The sequence below is a fragment of the Pristiophorus japonicus genome, chromosome 8 (genome assembly GCF_044704955.1).
Source record: "Pristiophorus japonicus isolate sPriJap1 chromosome 8, sPriJap1.hap1, whole genome shotgun sequence".
Taxonomy (NCBI): Eukaryota; Metazoa; Chordata; class Chondrichthyes; family Pristiophoridae; genus Pristiophorus; species Pristiophorus japonicus.
The window spans coordinates 142,344,888-142,358,658 of NC_091984.1; the positions used below are offsets into that span (position 1 = coordinate 142,344,888).

Below are 13,771 nucleotides of genomic sequence, written 5' to 3' on the forward strand. Positions count from 1 at the left end.
GTCTTCCTCGATTCCGAGGGACTGCCAATGATGATGACTCCTGTGTTAGATCATGGCTGATCTGTACGTACTCCGTTTATCTGCCTTTGCTCCATAATCCCTTGATACCGTAACCGAAGAAAATTCTGTCAATCTCGGTCTTCAAAATTTTAATTGACCCCAAGCATTCACAACCTTTTTGGGGAAGGGTTCCAGATTTCCACTGTCCTCTGTGTGGAAAAAGTGCTTCCTGATTTCACTCCTGAATGGCCTGGCACTCATTTTAAGAATGTGCCCCCTTGTTCTGGACTCTCTCCACCAGAAGAAATAGATTCTCTGTATCTGCTCTGTTGAATCCTTTTAACATTTTAAACACCTCAATTAGATCTCCCCTCAACCTCTGAAACTCAGCCTCAAGAATGAGTATGAAATTAGCCTGCACCTTTCTGAAATCATGAGCAGTACCATGCATGTTATGAAAAATTAAAAAAAAAAAATTCTCCTATGATAAAAGGTTACTGCACAAGATAAGAGCTCATGGGGTTGGGGTTAATATATTAGCATGGATAGAGGATTGATTAATTAACAGAAAACAGAATTGGGATAAATGGGTCCTTTTCAGTTTGGCAAACTGTAACTAGTGGAGTGCCACAGGGATCGGTGCTGGGGCCTCAACTATTTACAATTAATATATTAATGACTTGGATGAAGGAATCAAGTAATGTAGCCAAATTTGCTGATGAGACAAAGATAGGTGGGAAAGCAAGTTGTGAGGAGGACACAAAGAATCTGCAAATGGATATAGACAGACTAAGTGAGTGGGTAAAAATTTGGAGTATAATGTGGGAAAATGTGAGGTTATCCGCTTCGGTAGGAAAAATAAAAAAGCTAATTATGATTTAAATGGAGAGAGACTACAAAATGCTGCGGTACAGAGGGATCTGGGGGTCCTTGTATATGAAATGCAAAAAGTTAACATGCACGTACAGCAAGTAATCAGGAATGCAAATGGAATGTTGGCCTTTATTGCAAGGGGGATAGAGTATAAAAGCAGAGAAGTCCTGCAACAACTGTACAGGGTATTGGTGAGACCACACCTAGTGTACTGCGTACAGTTTTGGTCTCCTTATTTAAGGAGGGATATACTTGTATTGGAGGCAGTTCAGAGAATGTCCACTAGGTTGATTCCTGAGATGAAGGGGTAATCTTATGAAGAAAGGTTGAGCAGGTTGGGCCTATACTCATTGAAGTTTAGAAGAATGAGAGGTGATCCTATTGAAACGTATAAGATTCTGAGGGGGCTTGACAGAGTAGATGCAGAGAGGATATTTCCCTTTGTGGGGGAATCTAAAACTAGGGAGCAAGTGGTCGCCCATTTAAGACGGAGATGAGAAGTAATTTTTTTCTTCTCAAGGTTGTAAATCTTTGCAATTCTCTGCCCCAGAGAGCTGTGGAGGCTGGGTCATTGAATATATTTAAGGTGGAGATAGACAGATTTTTGAACGATAAGGGAGTCAAGGGTTATGGGGAGCGGGCAGGGAAGTGGAGTTGAGGCCAAGATCAGATCAGCCATGATCTTATTGAATGGTGGAGCAGGCTCGAGAGGCCAAATGGCCTCCTCCTATTTTTGTTCTTATGACTTACAGTGTCACTATTTTCTTACTTCGCATAGCATACATATTGCTGCTCATCATTTCAGAAATGTGCATTAAAACCACCTGAGATATTTACATAGAATTTACAGAAACAGGCATTCGGCCCAACTGATCTATGCCGGCGTTTATGCTCCACTCAAGCCTCCTCCCACCCCTCTTCATCTAACCCTATCAGTATATGAATTTCACTATAATCTCACAAAGCACACGAGCATCTAAAGGGACAACCTGGCGGCCTCAACACAGCTATCATCAGAGACGCTGAATGAGGTCAGGTTCGGGTTCAGGCACCCATGGTTACATAGCCCCGTAGCTTCACAGATGAGGAAGGCTTCTGTTGGGGCAAGGGCCAAAAGGGCATCCAAGTTCAATAGAACTATGACAAGAGTTAAGTCAAGGGCATAAAAATTGCAAACAAAGCACAGAGGTTCATTTCTAGAGGAACAGAAACCAAAGGAGAGAAGTGATATTAAACTTGAATAGAACCTTGGTTAGACCACACCTGGAGTACTGTGAACAGATCTGTCTCTCTATTAGGCAAAAGGGATATACCTGTACAAGCACTGAAGATTTGCAAGGATGATACCAGAACTGAGATGATATAATCATCAGGAAAAACTGAACAGGCTGGGAGGTGACCTGATAAAAATGATGCAGGGGTTTGATAAGGTAGACGTAGCGATGATGTGAGGGAGTCCCAAACTATGGGTCATAAATATAAGACAGTCACTAATAAGTCCGATAGGGAATTCAGAAGAAAGTTCTTTACCCAGAGTGGTTAGAACATAAGAAATAGGAGCAGGAGTCGGCCATTTGGTCCCTCGAGCCTGCTGCGCCATTCAATAAGATCATGGCTGATCTGATCTTGGTCTCGCCTCCACTTCACTGCCCGCTCCCCATAACTCTTCACTCCCTTGACGTTCAAAAATCTGTCTATCTCCACCTTAAATATATTCAATGACCCAGCCTCCACAGCTCACCAGGGCAGAGAACTCCACAGATTTACGACCCTCAGAGAAGAAATTTCTGCTCATTTCCGTTAGAATGTGTCACTCGCTATCACATGGAATGGTTGAGAGGAATAGCATGAAAGACATTTAAGAGAAAGCTACAGAAGCATATGAGGGGAAGAAGGAATAGAAGGGATATGCTGGCAGGGGTGGGAGGATGCTTGTTTGGAGTATAAACGCTGGCCTACACCAGTTGGGCTGAATTGCCTGTGTGCGCTGTAAAATTTGATGTAATTCTATGCAAGAGGGCAGACACTTCAGGAGTGCAGGTTTGGGGGGGATAGGCAGGCGATTTGATTTGTGTTGTGAATTCTGCCTGTTGATTCTTATATTGACCTGTTTCTGACCCCCCAGAGTGAGGCCCCGTGACGCGACCGTGTTAATCGAAGACACAGACGATGAAGCGTACACATGAAAGTCAGCATCAAGCAGTCTCTGTCCTTCACACGTTCCAGTTCTACCAGGCACTGAACACAATCTGCTGCCGCGTGTGGCAGCAGACTTGATTCCATTTTTCTTCCTTTGTTGTAATATATTAATTTAAACCGATTCAAGAGCGTTGTAAAGAACAATTTTACAACCGACAGCAAAACATATCCACACGGATCAAATCAAACAGAACTGACTCTGAGCTGGAAAATACCAATTTTCTTTTTGTTTTGTCTGTATTTTATTTCTTCTCTCTCTCTCTCTCTCTCTCTCAGGCTCAGTATAGCTAGGGCTGGTTTAAGCTGGTTTAAACTGGTTTCTTCAAGTCTTTCTGACCAGCTCATGACCCTGGTTGCACTTGCAGGGAAAGTGCACTTAATTGTACTTCCTACGTGAAGTTATGGTGTTAAAAAAAAATTCATTTTGATATGCATTTGTTCTGTTGCGATCAGAAATGTTCATATTATTTATGAAAGAAACTTGTGTCCTGTATGTTAGTGTAATTGTGCGTTGAACATTATTTTTTTGTGTTTCGGCCAGTGGTCAGCCTTCCTGTTGCAAGGAAGCAAAGCATCTTTATTAAGAGCACTTCAAAACTTTCTAGGTGGCAGTTCTCACAGAGCTATCCAATGCAGAAGTCCTGCATCCAACACAGACCACCGGGATGCAATCCAACTGACACAGGATACCTATGACAGGCTGGGAAAAATAGCTTTACAGGTGCAACAAAACATATTGGAATTCTTTATAAATCATATCTAGAGCCAGTGACGATGTTATCCATCCTTTCAAAGTTTTCTATCAATGAAACTTTACTGTTTACGTATCCGTTTGAATTGAAATTTCATAGGAAGTTCAACATAAATAAATTTTAAAAAAAAAAACATTTTTGACCAAAGTTTGAATGTCAAATGATGGATTCCTTCATTACATCGATTGAATCCATCATCGAAGGGATTTTCATATTGCTTTTCAGTTCGTTGTGCCACTCCTGGAAGCTGCCACTGTCTCGCTACTTGCCCAGCCTGCCATAGCGGCTGGATTGTTGACTGGTGTGACGGAGGTCCCCCCCCCGGCCCGAGAGCGGTGCATTCAGTGAGCTGTCACTGCTATCTTTCCTAGAGCTGCTCTTCCTCTCCGTCCCCCCCGAAGATAGCACCGAGTTTCTCCAGTAACCTGGGCTCGTGGCAGTATGAGTGACACTTAGCCCCATGGGCGCATGTTTTAGTGGAGCCACCTTAAGGTTGGCCGAAGCCAAGATCAGTGGAGAGATTTCAGTGTGTGTTGTTTAAAGGGACAGACCTTCCTGTTACCTGTGCCAACAGTTGGCTGCATACTTCAAGGTTTAGCATTCGCTGATAATGTGTGTCACTGTGAAAGTTAGTAATGGTGAAGTCGGGGACTGCTCCATGGTCGCTCATGTCATTGTTCTGAATTCATTCCATCTATCTGATCTTAACAGGGGTTTCTGTTTTTTAATGTAGTTGATTTAGCTGGATTGGGACATTCAGAAAGTACCTTCTAATAATGACTCACTTCTGACATAGTCTTAAGTGGGCTCCATTGTAACAAAGATCTGATGATCCTAGGCGTACGCGAAGGAGATGAAGGTAAGAGTAGGGCTGGGCACGGACATCCGTCAAGTCTGGCTCTGTATCGGAGCACTCTATATGTTTCATGGCCGAGCCTGGTTGAACAGTGGTTTACAATTTGTTGTAGATGTCACATAGGGGTGTTGGGGGAAGCCTTCAGTGTAAAGGAGCTCTGGGTTTGGATGCAGGACTGACTTCCACAACAGAGTATAGCCTAGCACAACCACTTGGAGCTGGAATTGAAGCAAATGCGCGAGCATTGGATATGATCAAAGTTTTTGGTGAATGAATCATTCATAGCCAGAATAATGGCAAGAAAAAGACACTTTCCAAATCTCTCACTGGCACAAATTCACGATATTCACCCATATTTCGGTTTGCAACAGCAGCTGATTTTGTACAGAATTTCACATTCCTGTTGCCTTCTGTTAATAAAGTGTACGGAAAATGGATGCGATTCAGTCAAATTGTAAGACCTGCGAAGGAAGAGGGACACAAGATAGCTAGGCCTAATGTGAGCCTTTCAGTGAATGTGGTATCTCAGGCAACATGCTTTAGGCACTGTCACAGTACAAGTGTAGGTAGCCTCCATCGTCCCTTTTATATTATGGGACCGCTTTCAATGAAAACTCCTTCCATAATGGAGTTGGTTCTCATTATTGCTGAATATGACCCGTTCATATTGCGGGGGCACACTCGGCAACAAGGAGGCAGCTACGCAGGCAGAGTTAGTAGCTAGTCGCGTCGATGAATCCGGCCCCTCAATGTTGGGCAAAGCTTCGCATTGCTCAGCAACAGGGCAAGCGTGGACTGAGAGTTGTATGCGGCACAAGTTCCAATAAGTGCTGGGAGAGAGCCGAGATAAAAGGGGGATTACTCTGTTCCTTGAGTTCAGCCTCTGAGCTGAGAAAGCTAGTCAAGGAAATTATTAGATGTGCACTTGCATTGCTCGCAAGGCTGTGTTAGGCTACCATGCTGAGAAATGCACTGCACTGTCACCGACTCGAGTGGAGTTTGGATGAAGCCAGTTCAGAGTCAATGCAGTACCGAGTGCGCATTAATTGATCTTGTTTTCTTATTTGGATAGCAATTTGGGTTCGATCCAGTTTCATAGCCTAATTATGAATAAGGAAAAAGTCAAACTGAAATGTAAAAACCAAAAGAAAACACCAAGTCCCAGCCCAGATTGCCAAATATCTATCAGGGAGCAATTTTTAGATTTTTGTCTTTTGTGGTTTTTATCTGGTATATTTTCTAAATGGAATTGTGATGCAGAATGATTAGCTTACACTAAAAATGTTGAACATATATTGGTTATGTTTTATTCTGAATTGGGGCTAGAGTTTGATGATTTTCCTACAGCTCCATTCTATATGATATTCCCTTCCCCTCTTACTCCTCCTGCCCCAACCCCCACAAATAAAAGCCTTGCACTTTGCAAACTCACCAGCTGAAACACCTAGCCCTGTGAATAATGTACAGTGCTACAAGTGATGAGAAGGCAGCCCAAAGTGCTGTTTTACTGTTGGTTTTTGAGCAGGCACTCGAACATATGCTTCGTCCCTTTACCTCTTTATTAGTTCATCACAGAGGCGAGGTGGCCTTGGATTGAGGAGCGTGAGGCACTCCCATCACCTGCTCTGCACAACCACCCAAAACTCTAATCCACCATCTTGCTTGTAGGAGAAGGGCTGGGTTGTTGGAAGGTTTGAACAAGGAGACCAGGTATACGGCGAGTCCCTTTTGTACTTGGTGCATGAAGGCACAGGACCCTTTGAGGATGACAGGGTTTTATATAGTCGAAGTGGATGGTGCCACAGGGCTGCTTGAAACCGAGCCATTGCGTGCTCAAACCACTTCACTATCTTCTGCATAGAGAACTGAGGCAACCAATCAACCTCATTAAAACTTTTATCAATATGAGAAATCAAATCTGTGAGCATTGACTATTTCTGTCACTTGGACAGTGCAAATGGAGATAGTCCTCTGTAACCAGGGACTGTCCCATTCTAAAACACATCCCACTATAACCAGTGACTGCCCCATGCTAAAACACACCTCTCTATAACCAGTGACTGCCCCATTCTAAAACACAGCTTTTTGTGTTTGAGTCACTGGTGTTGCCTGTATTTATGGCGCTGTGTTCTGTTTCATAGCAATGAAGTGTGCCATTAGTAATGAATGGCTCCTTTACAAGCAGCTGACTAGTGATGGTTTTGAGAGCCTCTGTTCTTTGGTCAGAAGATTGCTGTTCTGAGTCCTGGGCTTGCCTGTCACCAACTATCATCTCACAGTCAATATACTATTCCTGACCAGTCGAGAGAGAGTGTGGTCACTGTCAATCAAGCACGCACTGGACTCGGCCACTTGCTGGGAAAGTCAACTCTAGGAAAGGGGGAAAATATGTGAAGGGTCAGTATGTTTATTTTGGAATGACTTAAAGATGTGAAATTACTTAGCGTTACTTGACTGTGTTGAACCCATACGTCCTTGATTCCCTACTAAAGCACAGAGGGAGGGAGTCTCCAGGCTGTAACATCAGCACTAGAAGGTAAGTCTCTCCAAATAATGATTTAAAGTTGTCTCTTAAATTCTATTCTTTTCTCCCTCTTTAGTTTGCCACCCATTGGTTTAAGCAATAGGGCAAGCTTAAGCCCAGACCTCGACCAGCGCTGGCATGTAACTGGTAACAAAGGGATGCCTGGTTTGACTCAGCCTCCGAGTGCCTGAGAGGTGTATCATCACCACTTATCACATTTCCCTGCGGAGGAGCAACTCTACTCCCCTCTTCCCCCAATCACCTGACAACACAACCAAAATCAGGAACTCACTGTGCCTAGAATTAGGGTGCAAACAGTGTGCTGTCAGGATGTAGTCTAACAGTGTTGGACTGTTACAGGAAACAAAATCGCTCATCCTCTGCTGGTGTTGGGGAGTTGCAGAGAAGCACAGGCATCAGCCACAAAGGTGACCGCAGTTATCATCATTCCACTCCTCCCCGCATAGTGGCAGATGACCTTGGGAAGATGGAGATTTAAGCCCAAAACCTTAAGGTTCATGCAATACAATGATGTAGTCTGCCCCATACTGACTTTAACGGGTGCTCTCTCTCTCTCATTGTTTTCAGTTGGCAAAGTGCCAACTTGTCTAATCACCTAACCCAAAAAGTAACTCCCTGAAAGAATAATTACTATTTTAGCTATTGTTTGCTGATGTGAAATAAATGAAAGTTATCATGTTGTTAAAGCATGAGCTGAGTTACAGATTTTGGGGTCCCTGGTGCATTCCCACACTCGATCCCAAAGATACACTTTTGTTCATCTCTTGCTGGACATCCACAATGAACATTTTCACTTTTTTGAGCTGCTACTGTTTGGTCCTCGAAGGGTTAAGTTGACCTGTATGGCACCGAGCCACGCAGAGCTGTGTGAGAGATCACGGTCTCTGGTGCAATCAGCCTGTCCTAATTCACCTACACAGTAATCTAATGCGTCCTCGACACCAGTTATGGGAGCCAGTTTGAAAACAAAGATGGCACAAAACTCAATCAGAGACCAAGCCTGTCTTTTACAGGTGCAGTCGTGCTGATCACTCAGAGTTGGTGATGCTCCGTTCCGTAATTCACTTGTCCGGTTCTTAGCACGTGCTGTTGGTCCAGACTTGATTTCAGAAAGCTCTGCCAAGAAAGCCCCTTCCCCAACTGCACCCCCTTCCCCATATACCTCATTCTTGGACTGAAAGGATGGGCCTAAGCCTTCAATCACTGGTGCCACTGAGCCAGCTTCTGGGAAGTGGGCGAGAGGAGCCTGGGGTGACTGACCAGCTGTCCTTCCCTGTGTCCCTCCAGAGAAGTGCCTGGGCTCAATACCACTTCCGCCAACCCGCACCTCCGTTTTTGGAATTAAGAGCAGGAACATGCATCTTGCTGATCTTCGCAAAGTAGGATCAGAATCTAACTGCTTTCTACAGGTGCTCCAGGCTGCTGCGTTATTGGGCTTTCTGTTTTTAGCTTTCAGGATGCTCACCGATTAGCCTCGGATAGCTGGGCCATTTATGTTGCATTAAATGTCTCAGGAGTTGATCCATTTATCAAAAACTGCAAAAACAAAGCGTGTTCTTAATGAAATACCAAGTCTTGTCTGTAAATATTCTTCCAATGCTCTTTGGCTATCGATAGTTGCCATCTTAATTGAAAAAAATAATTAAGCAGTGGGCAGCCATATGCATGGTGTGTTAGAGGAAGCATGATCTACCCTTTAATGCAGCTAGTGCTGTGTTTATCGGGAATTTGTATGAAAGCAACTTGGATAAGAATTCAGGGTCAGTTACGACAGGTGAGGTAAAGAGCACTGTCTGATCACGAAGTTGACGTGCAGACCTCTGCAGAATCAGTCAGAGCCAAGAACTCATCTGAGTGAAAGGAGGGACACCATCCCCATTTGAAGGCTATGTTGTGAAGCTGGCTCTGGTTCCTACAGTAGCCCTGGGTTTCATGCTGCTATATTGTACCGCACAGACAACTAAAGACTTGCACCTTGCAAAGAGCAGGGTCAGTGATTTTCCCAATAGTGTCCTTCGCCTCTGGTGATTTTGCTGCTCTCTCTACGAATGGTTGACGTGCTGGGGCAGTTATTGGGATGGCTGGCTTTTGCCTCTGTTCTTTGTTACCCATGCTCTAAACATTGCTTTCGCTTCACACCATGCAAATGTCCAAAAAAATAAATTCCAATTTTCTTGTGTCTGTCTCTGTTGAAGAAAGATTGTGGGATTTTGATTGTAGAGTTTGGATAATGTAAGGTTCTACTGTCGCTAGCACCAGTCACAGAGGACAGGGTGCGGTTCCGAGACTGCATCAATGTAGCAGTATCTCATAATTATTATTTTCCTCTTGAATCTGTTGCCTTTGTCTTTAAGGATTTCCTATCAGCCAAGGAGCCAAATACATCAAAGCTACACTGAGATGGGACAGCTGTAGCTTCCAGCAGCACTGTAACCTGAGGGGACACCTAGTGCCCCTGTGCTTTTTGTTTTTGTTCTCTCTAATTTATATTGGTTTAAAACGTAGTGTTTGAATCCTGGAGCGCAGGATATGAGCAGAAGAATGGAGAGCTGTGTAATCGGTTAATGCGGTGTCTGAGTAACATCTGGGCTCTAAATGTACAGCTACATGTCAATAACAGAAAGGTGGGCACATGGAGAAATAAGAGACAGTAGGAGCGGGACACCTCAGTTAGATTACTACCGAGCACAAGTCCTCAATGCCAACCTACCCAGTTGTATCTCACCTACACCTCACCGACAATGCTGACACCAATTTTAAAATTGGGGGTGGGTCTAGTTGTATCCCCTTGGGCTATAATATACAGCACCACAATATAAGGAAATTGTGAGGGAAATAGGCCACATTCCTGCAGTTGACATATATTTAAAATGGCTACTCCTCTCGCACTGACTCTCACTTCATCCTCTTTATATGCAGATGTAATTTTCCAAGGATGTCTGATTTCGGTCCCACTGTGTACACTGCATAAGTCCAACTTTTATGATCTCCTCTCTCGTTCTCCTCACCTGCCCCCTCCCATACAACGAAATCTATAGCCACCTTAGCGATTGCACTGCACACACACAAGTGCCCCGGTTTCGTACCCAGGTTAAAGCACAAGTCAATATTGGGAGATGGTTAAAACTTGCACTGTATAAACACATAGTTGGGAGTTGTACTTGCAGTTATCAGCTTGCTTGTGAAGCAGTCTCTAGTACAGACTCATTTCAAACTTTTTGCAGGGAGAATGTTCCTGCAGAGTGTTACCTTTGAGATGTAACGTGCATCCTAGATATGAACATCTCTACTTTTTAAATTTATTTTCTTTTGCTTATTTGTAATATTTTCTGTTAGGTTGCAAGATACACAACAAGATTTCTTGGTGCATTAGTCTGACACTGCTCAGGTTTAGTTCAGAAGCTGTGAAGAACAGGTTCCTTGCAGGAAAGTTCCTGCAGATCTAAATCATGCTAATAAGGGCTATAAGTGCTGAATTTGCATGGTGCCACTTCTGGACAGTACAGGTCAAAGGTCATTAAACCAAACCGTGCCGCCATCACACGGTTGATTTACATCGCACTCCTAGCTTTGGTGACTATTAATATCGATCAGTCATTGCATTTAAGGTACCCACATTTTAAAGTTGTTTTTTAACAAATTACTGTAGCCATGTTTCTACCTTCTAATGTGGCATCACACTGTCAGAGTCACAGTCTGAGCTGATTAATCCTTGTTCGGGATCAAAAAGAGTTGGACACAATACTTATGCTACTGTGCATCTGACATATTTGAGCTGTTTTTTTTAAATGGGGGGGGGGATCACATGACAAGTAAAAGTAGATGATTGAGCTTCAGTTAATAAAATGTCAGAAAAACTGATCAGTTAGAACATGGTGCCCTAATTAGCAAATTTTCACTAATTCAGGTTAGATGGTGATCTTTAAGGGGATTATTGCTATATTGATACACACAAGTTGATGGCGCAAATATTTATCACTGCTCAGTAGAATGAGTTCCTTTCCTACATTACAACAGGTGACTACACTTCAAAAGTACTTCATTGGCTGTAAACCACTTTGGGACATCCTGAAGGTGTGAAAGACGCCATATAAATGCAAGTCTTTCTTTCTTTACTACCTGTTGTGTTTTTTTTATTGAGTTTGAAGCAGGTCTGGGGCGCAGGTTAACTAATGGCCTCGGCTGACTCTGCTCATGTGCTCTTGTATCCCAATGTCTGATTTCCTCCCAGCTGCTGAAAGGCTGGTCACCCTGGTGATCACAATTAGTCACTAAAAACACCTGCTGCTCCGCCCATGTGCTAAAATAAACCCATCTTTGGAAAAACAACCCTTGCTATCCAGCTGCAGGTTTACTCGGGGAGAGTTGCCTGAATTTCTGTGTACATTTTACCAAAATGCATGGAACTCTTCTTAAATGGTAGGCCCTTTTCATGTAATAGCAAAGAGAGAACTCCCATTAGCAACAAATCTGTCCATTGTAGTGTATTTGCTTCATGGGTTCTTTGCTTAAGAATTCATAGCAACACATTGCTGTTAAGAACTAGTTGGTTTAGTAACAAAGGTTTAACAATACACATTACCAGTTCATCCACTAGGCTCACAACTGCACACCTCATTGTGGATGACCAAGACCCAACTGACTTGAGGTTTTATTGAGTCTTGTGAACATCACGTGATTGGCTAAGCCACTAGCAATGCAACAACTCTACAAACCTGAGTATACTCACAGTTGCATACATTACACCCACCACAACAGCTGCTGTCACACATCATGTTGAATAGTCACACTGCATGGGGGATTTTATTACTTCCTTCCCTTCCTGGACCTTCCAACAACCGCACTAATAATCTACTGAGATTAAGTGCCACTGCATGACAGTGATTATCTTGGCGGAGTGGAGAGGGGGCGTTGGAGCCGAGCATTAAAGGGGCACAACCCCTTTTCATTCAGATGCTCTGTTCATTAATCTCTAACTTTTCTAAAAAAAAATCAGTAACCCCATTTAATATCCATCGCTCTTCAAATACCGAGATGAAATTTTTTCAAATTTATATGGGTGTAGTAGTAGGTAGGATTATTAAATAGAGACACAAAAAACCAATAAAAATTTAGAGGACATCTCCCAGAGCAGGTTTATGGGTGCGGGGGGGGGGGGGGGGGAGTACATATTCATTCTATTAGTAATCTTTGTTATGTGATTTCAGATGTAGATCAGTTTGCTACTTTCTCTTTCAGCACACAGATACATGCACACACACAATTCAACAAATTTCAAAAGTAGCTCTTCGCTGTGGGTTGAAATAATAAGTATTTGCACTTAGCACTATCGCTCTTCCCCCCCCCCCCCCCCAAATGATCTTACCCAGGGTCTCCACATTCACAGTTAGCAGCTGCCGCAGAACAAAGTTCAGAGCCCAGATGATGAACAGATTCAAAAGAAAACCAATGCAGCAGTCCATTTTAGTGCTTAAAAAAAATCTATATATATACTTGTGTCCTTGGGTATTACATCCCATTATTGAAGGACACTATTCCATGTTTGACATGTACAGTAGCTTCCCCCCCCCCCCCCCCCCCCGCCAGCAGTACTGTTGATAGTATGATGCTTACGAGTCCTGTTGATTGAACAAAGTGAATATGGAATGTGATTAGTCCGATGTTGGTGCACTCTTTTCCTGCTCCCCTCACTATTGCTGACTAGTTGCTTGCGATTCCATAATGTAAAAGCAAAGCTTGCCATGCGGTCTTTGTAGTCTGTGGCGTGCCCTGTTGATGATGCACATTGTGATAATTGATGTCTGTGGAAGGTAGATGGTGAATAGATTTCTGTGGTTTAAGTGTTGATCTTGGAGAAGGATGCCGTTTCTCCACCTCCCTTTAATGGAATAGTTTGTAAAATGGTGATTGGTTTCTCTGCACTGTAATCTGATGGTATCTGGTGATCTCGAGTTGTATTTCTGTACACACTACGATCCTGTCACTGGTTTTATAAACCAATTTGTTTGACTACTTTTAATGGGGAACACTTGAAATGTACAACTCCTTTCTCTTTCTATTTACTTCTCCCTGCATTTTTTTGTGTAAATGTTATCTTGATGTGATTTAGATAAGTTACTATAAAATGTACATTTGCCTGGTTTTAAAAAGTACCTACCTTTGCTATTGCTTTGGTACTGATGTTCAGCCCCAGTTGTAGCTGATTCGTTAACATGTTAACACTTACAGTAAGTGAAGTGAACCCAGTAATGTCTCTTCCACCAGCTCCCCATCACTATCTCTCTGTTTCTGTATTGGCATTTCTTGAAAAGTTTTCTGGGCTGCAACGGCCAGTGGAAGCAAATCCAGGCAGGGTTACCTCTCCTCATTGCTGTCCAGCCACCACTTGCTGGAACATGGACATGTGTGAGGATTGGATATGGCTGGACTCTAGTGTCCTGCATTCACTGTCTCGGCTCACAGTGAGAACTGCAGCCCTAACTCTTACCTTAACTAAGATCAGCTAATGCAGCACAGCTAATGGAACCAAACACGGAGCCCCTCTGC

The 13,771-nt window shown here is 43.3% G+C and overlaps 1 protein-coding gene across 1 annotated transcript in view; it reads left to right on the forward strand.

Moving 5' to 3' along the window:
• The window catches only part of LOC139268770 (xenotropic and polytropic retrovirus receptor 1 homolog), a 383,202-nt gene extending 370,811 nt beyond the window's left edge, over positions 1-12,391 (forward strand). The window contains exon 15 of the mRNA XM_070887449.1: positions 2,999-12,391. Within this exon, the coding sequence (XP_070743550.1) occupies positions 2,999-3,059 (61 nt within the window). The 3' untranslated portion in view covers positions 3,060-12,391. The remainder of the gene's footprint in view (positions 1-2,998) is intronic.
• Positions 12,392-13,771: the final 1,380 nt, after the last annotated feature.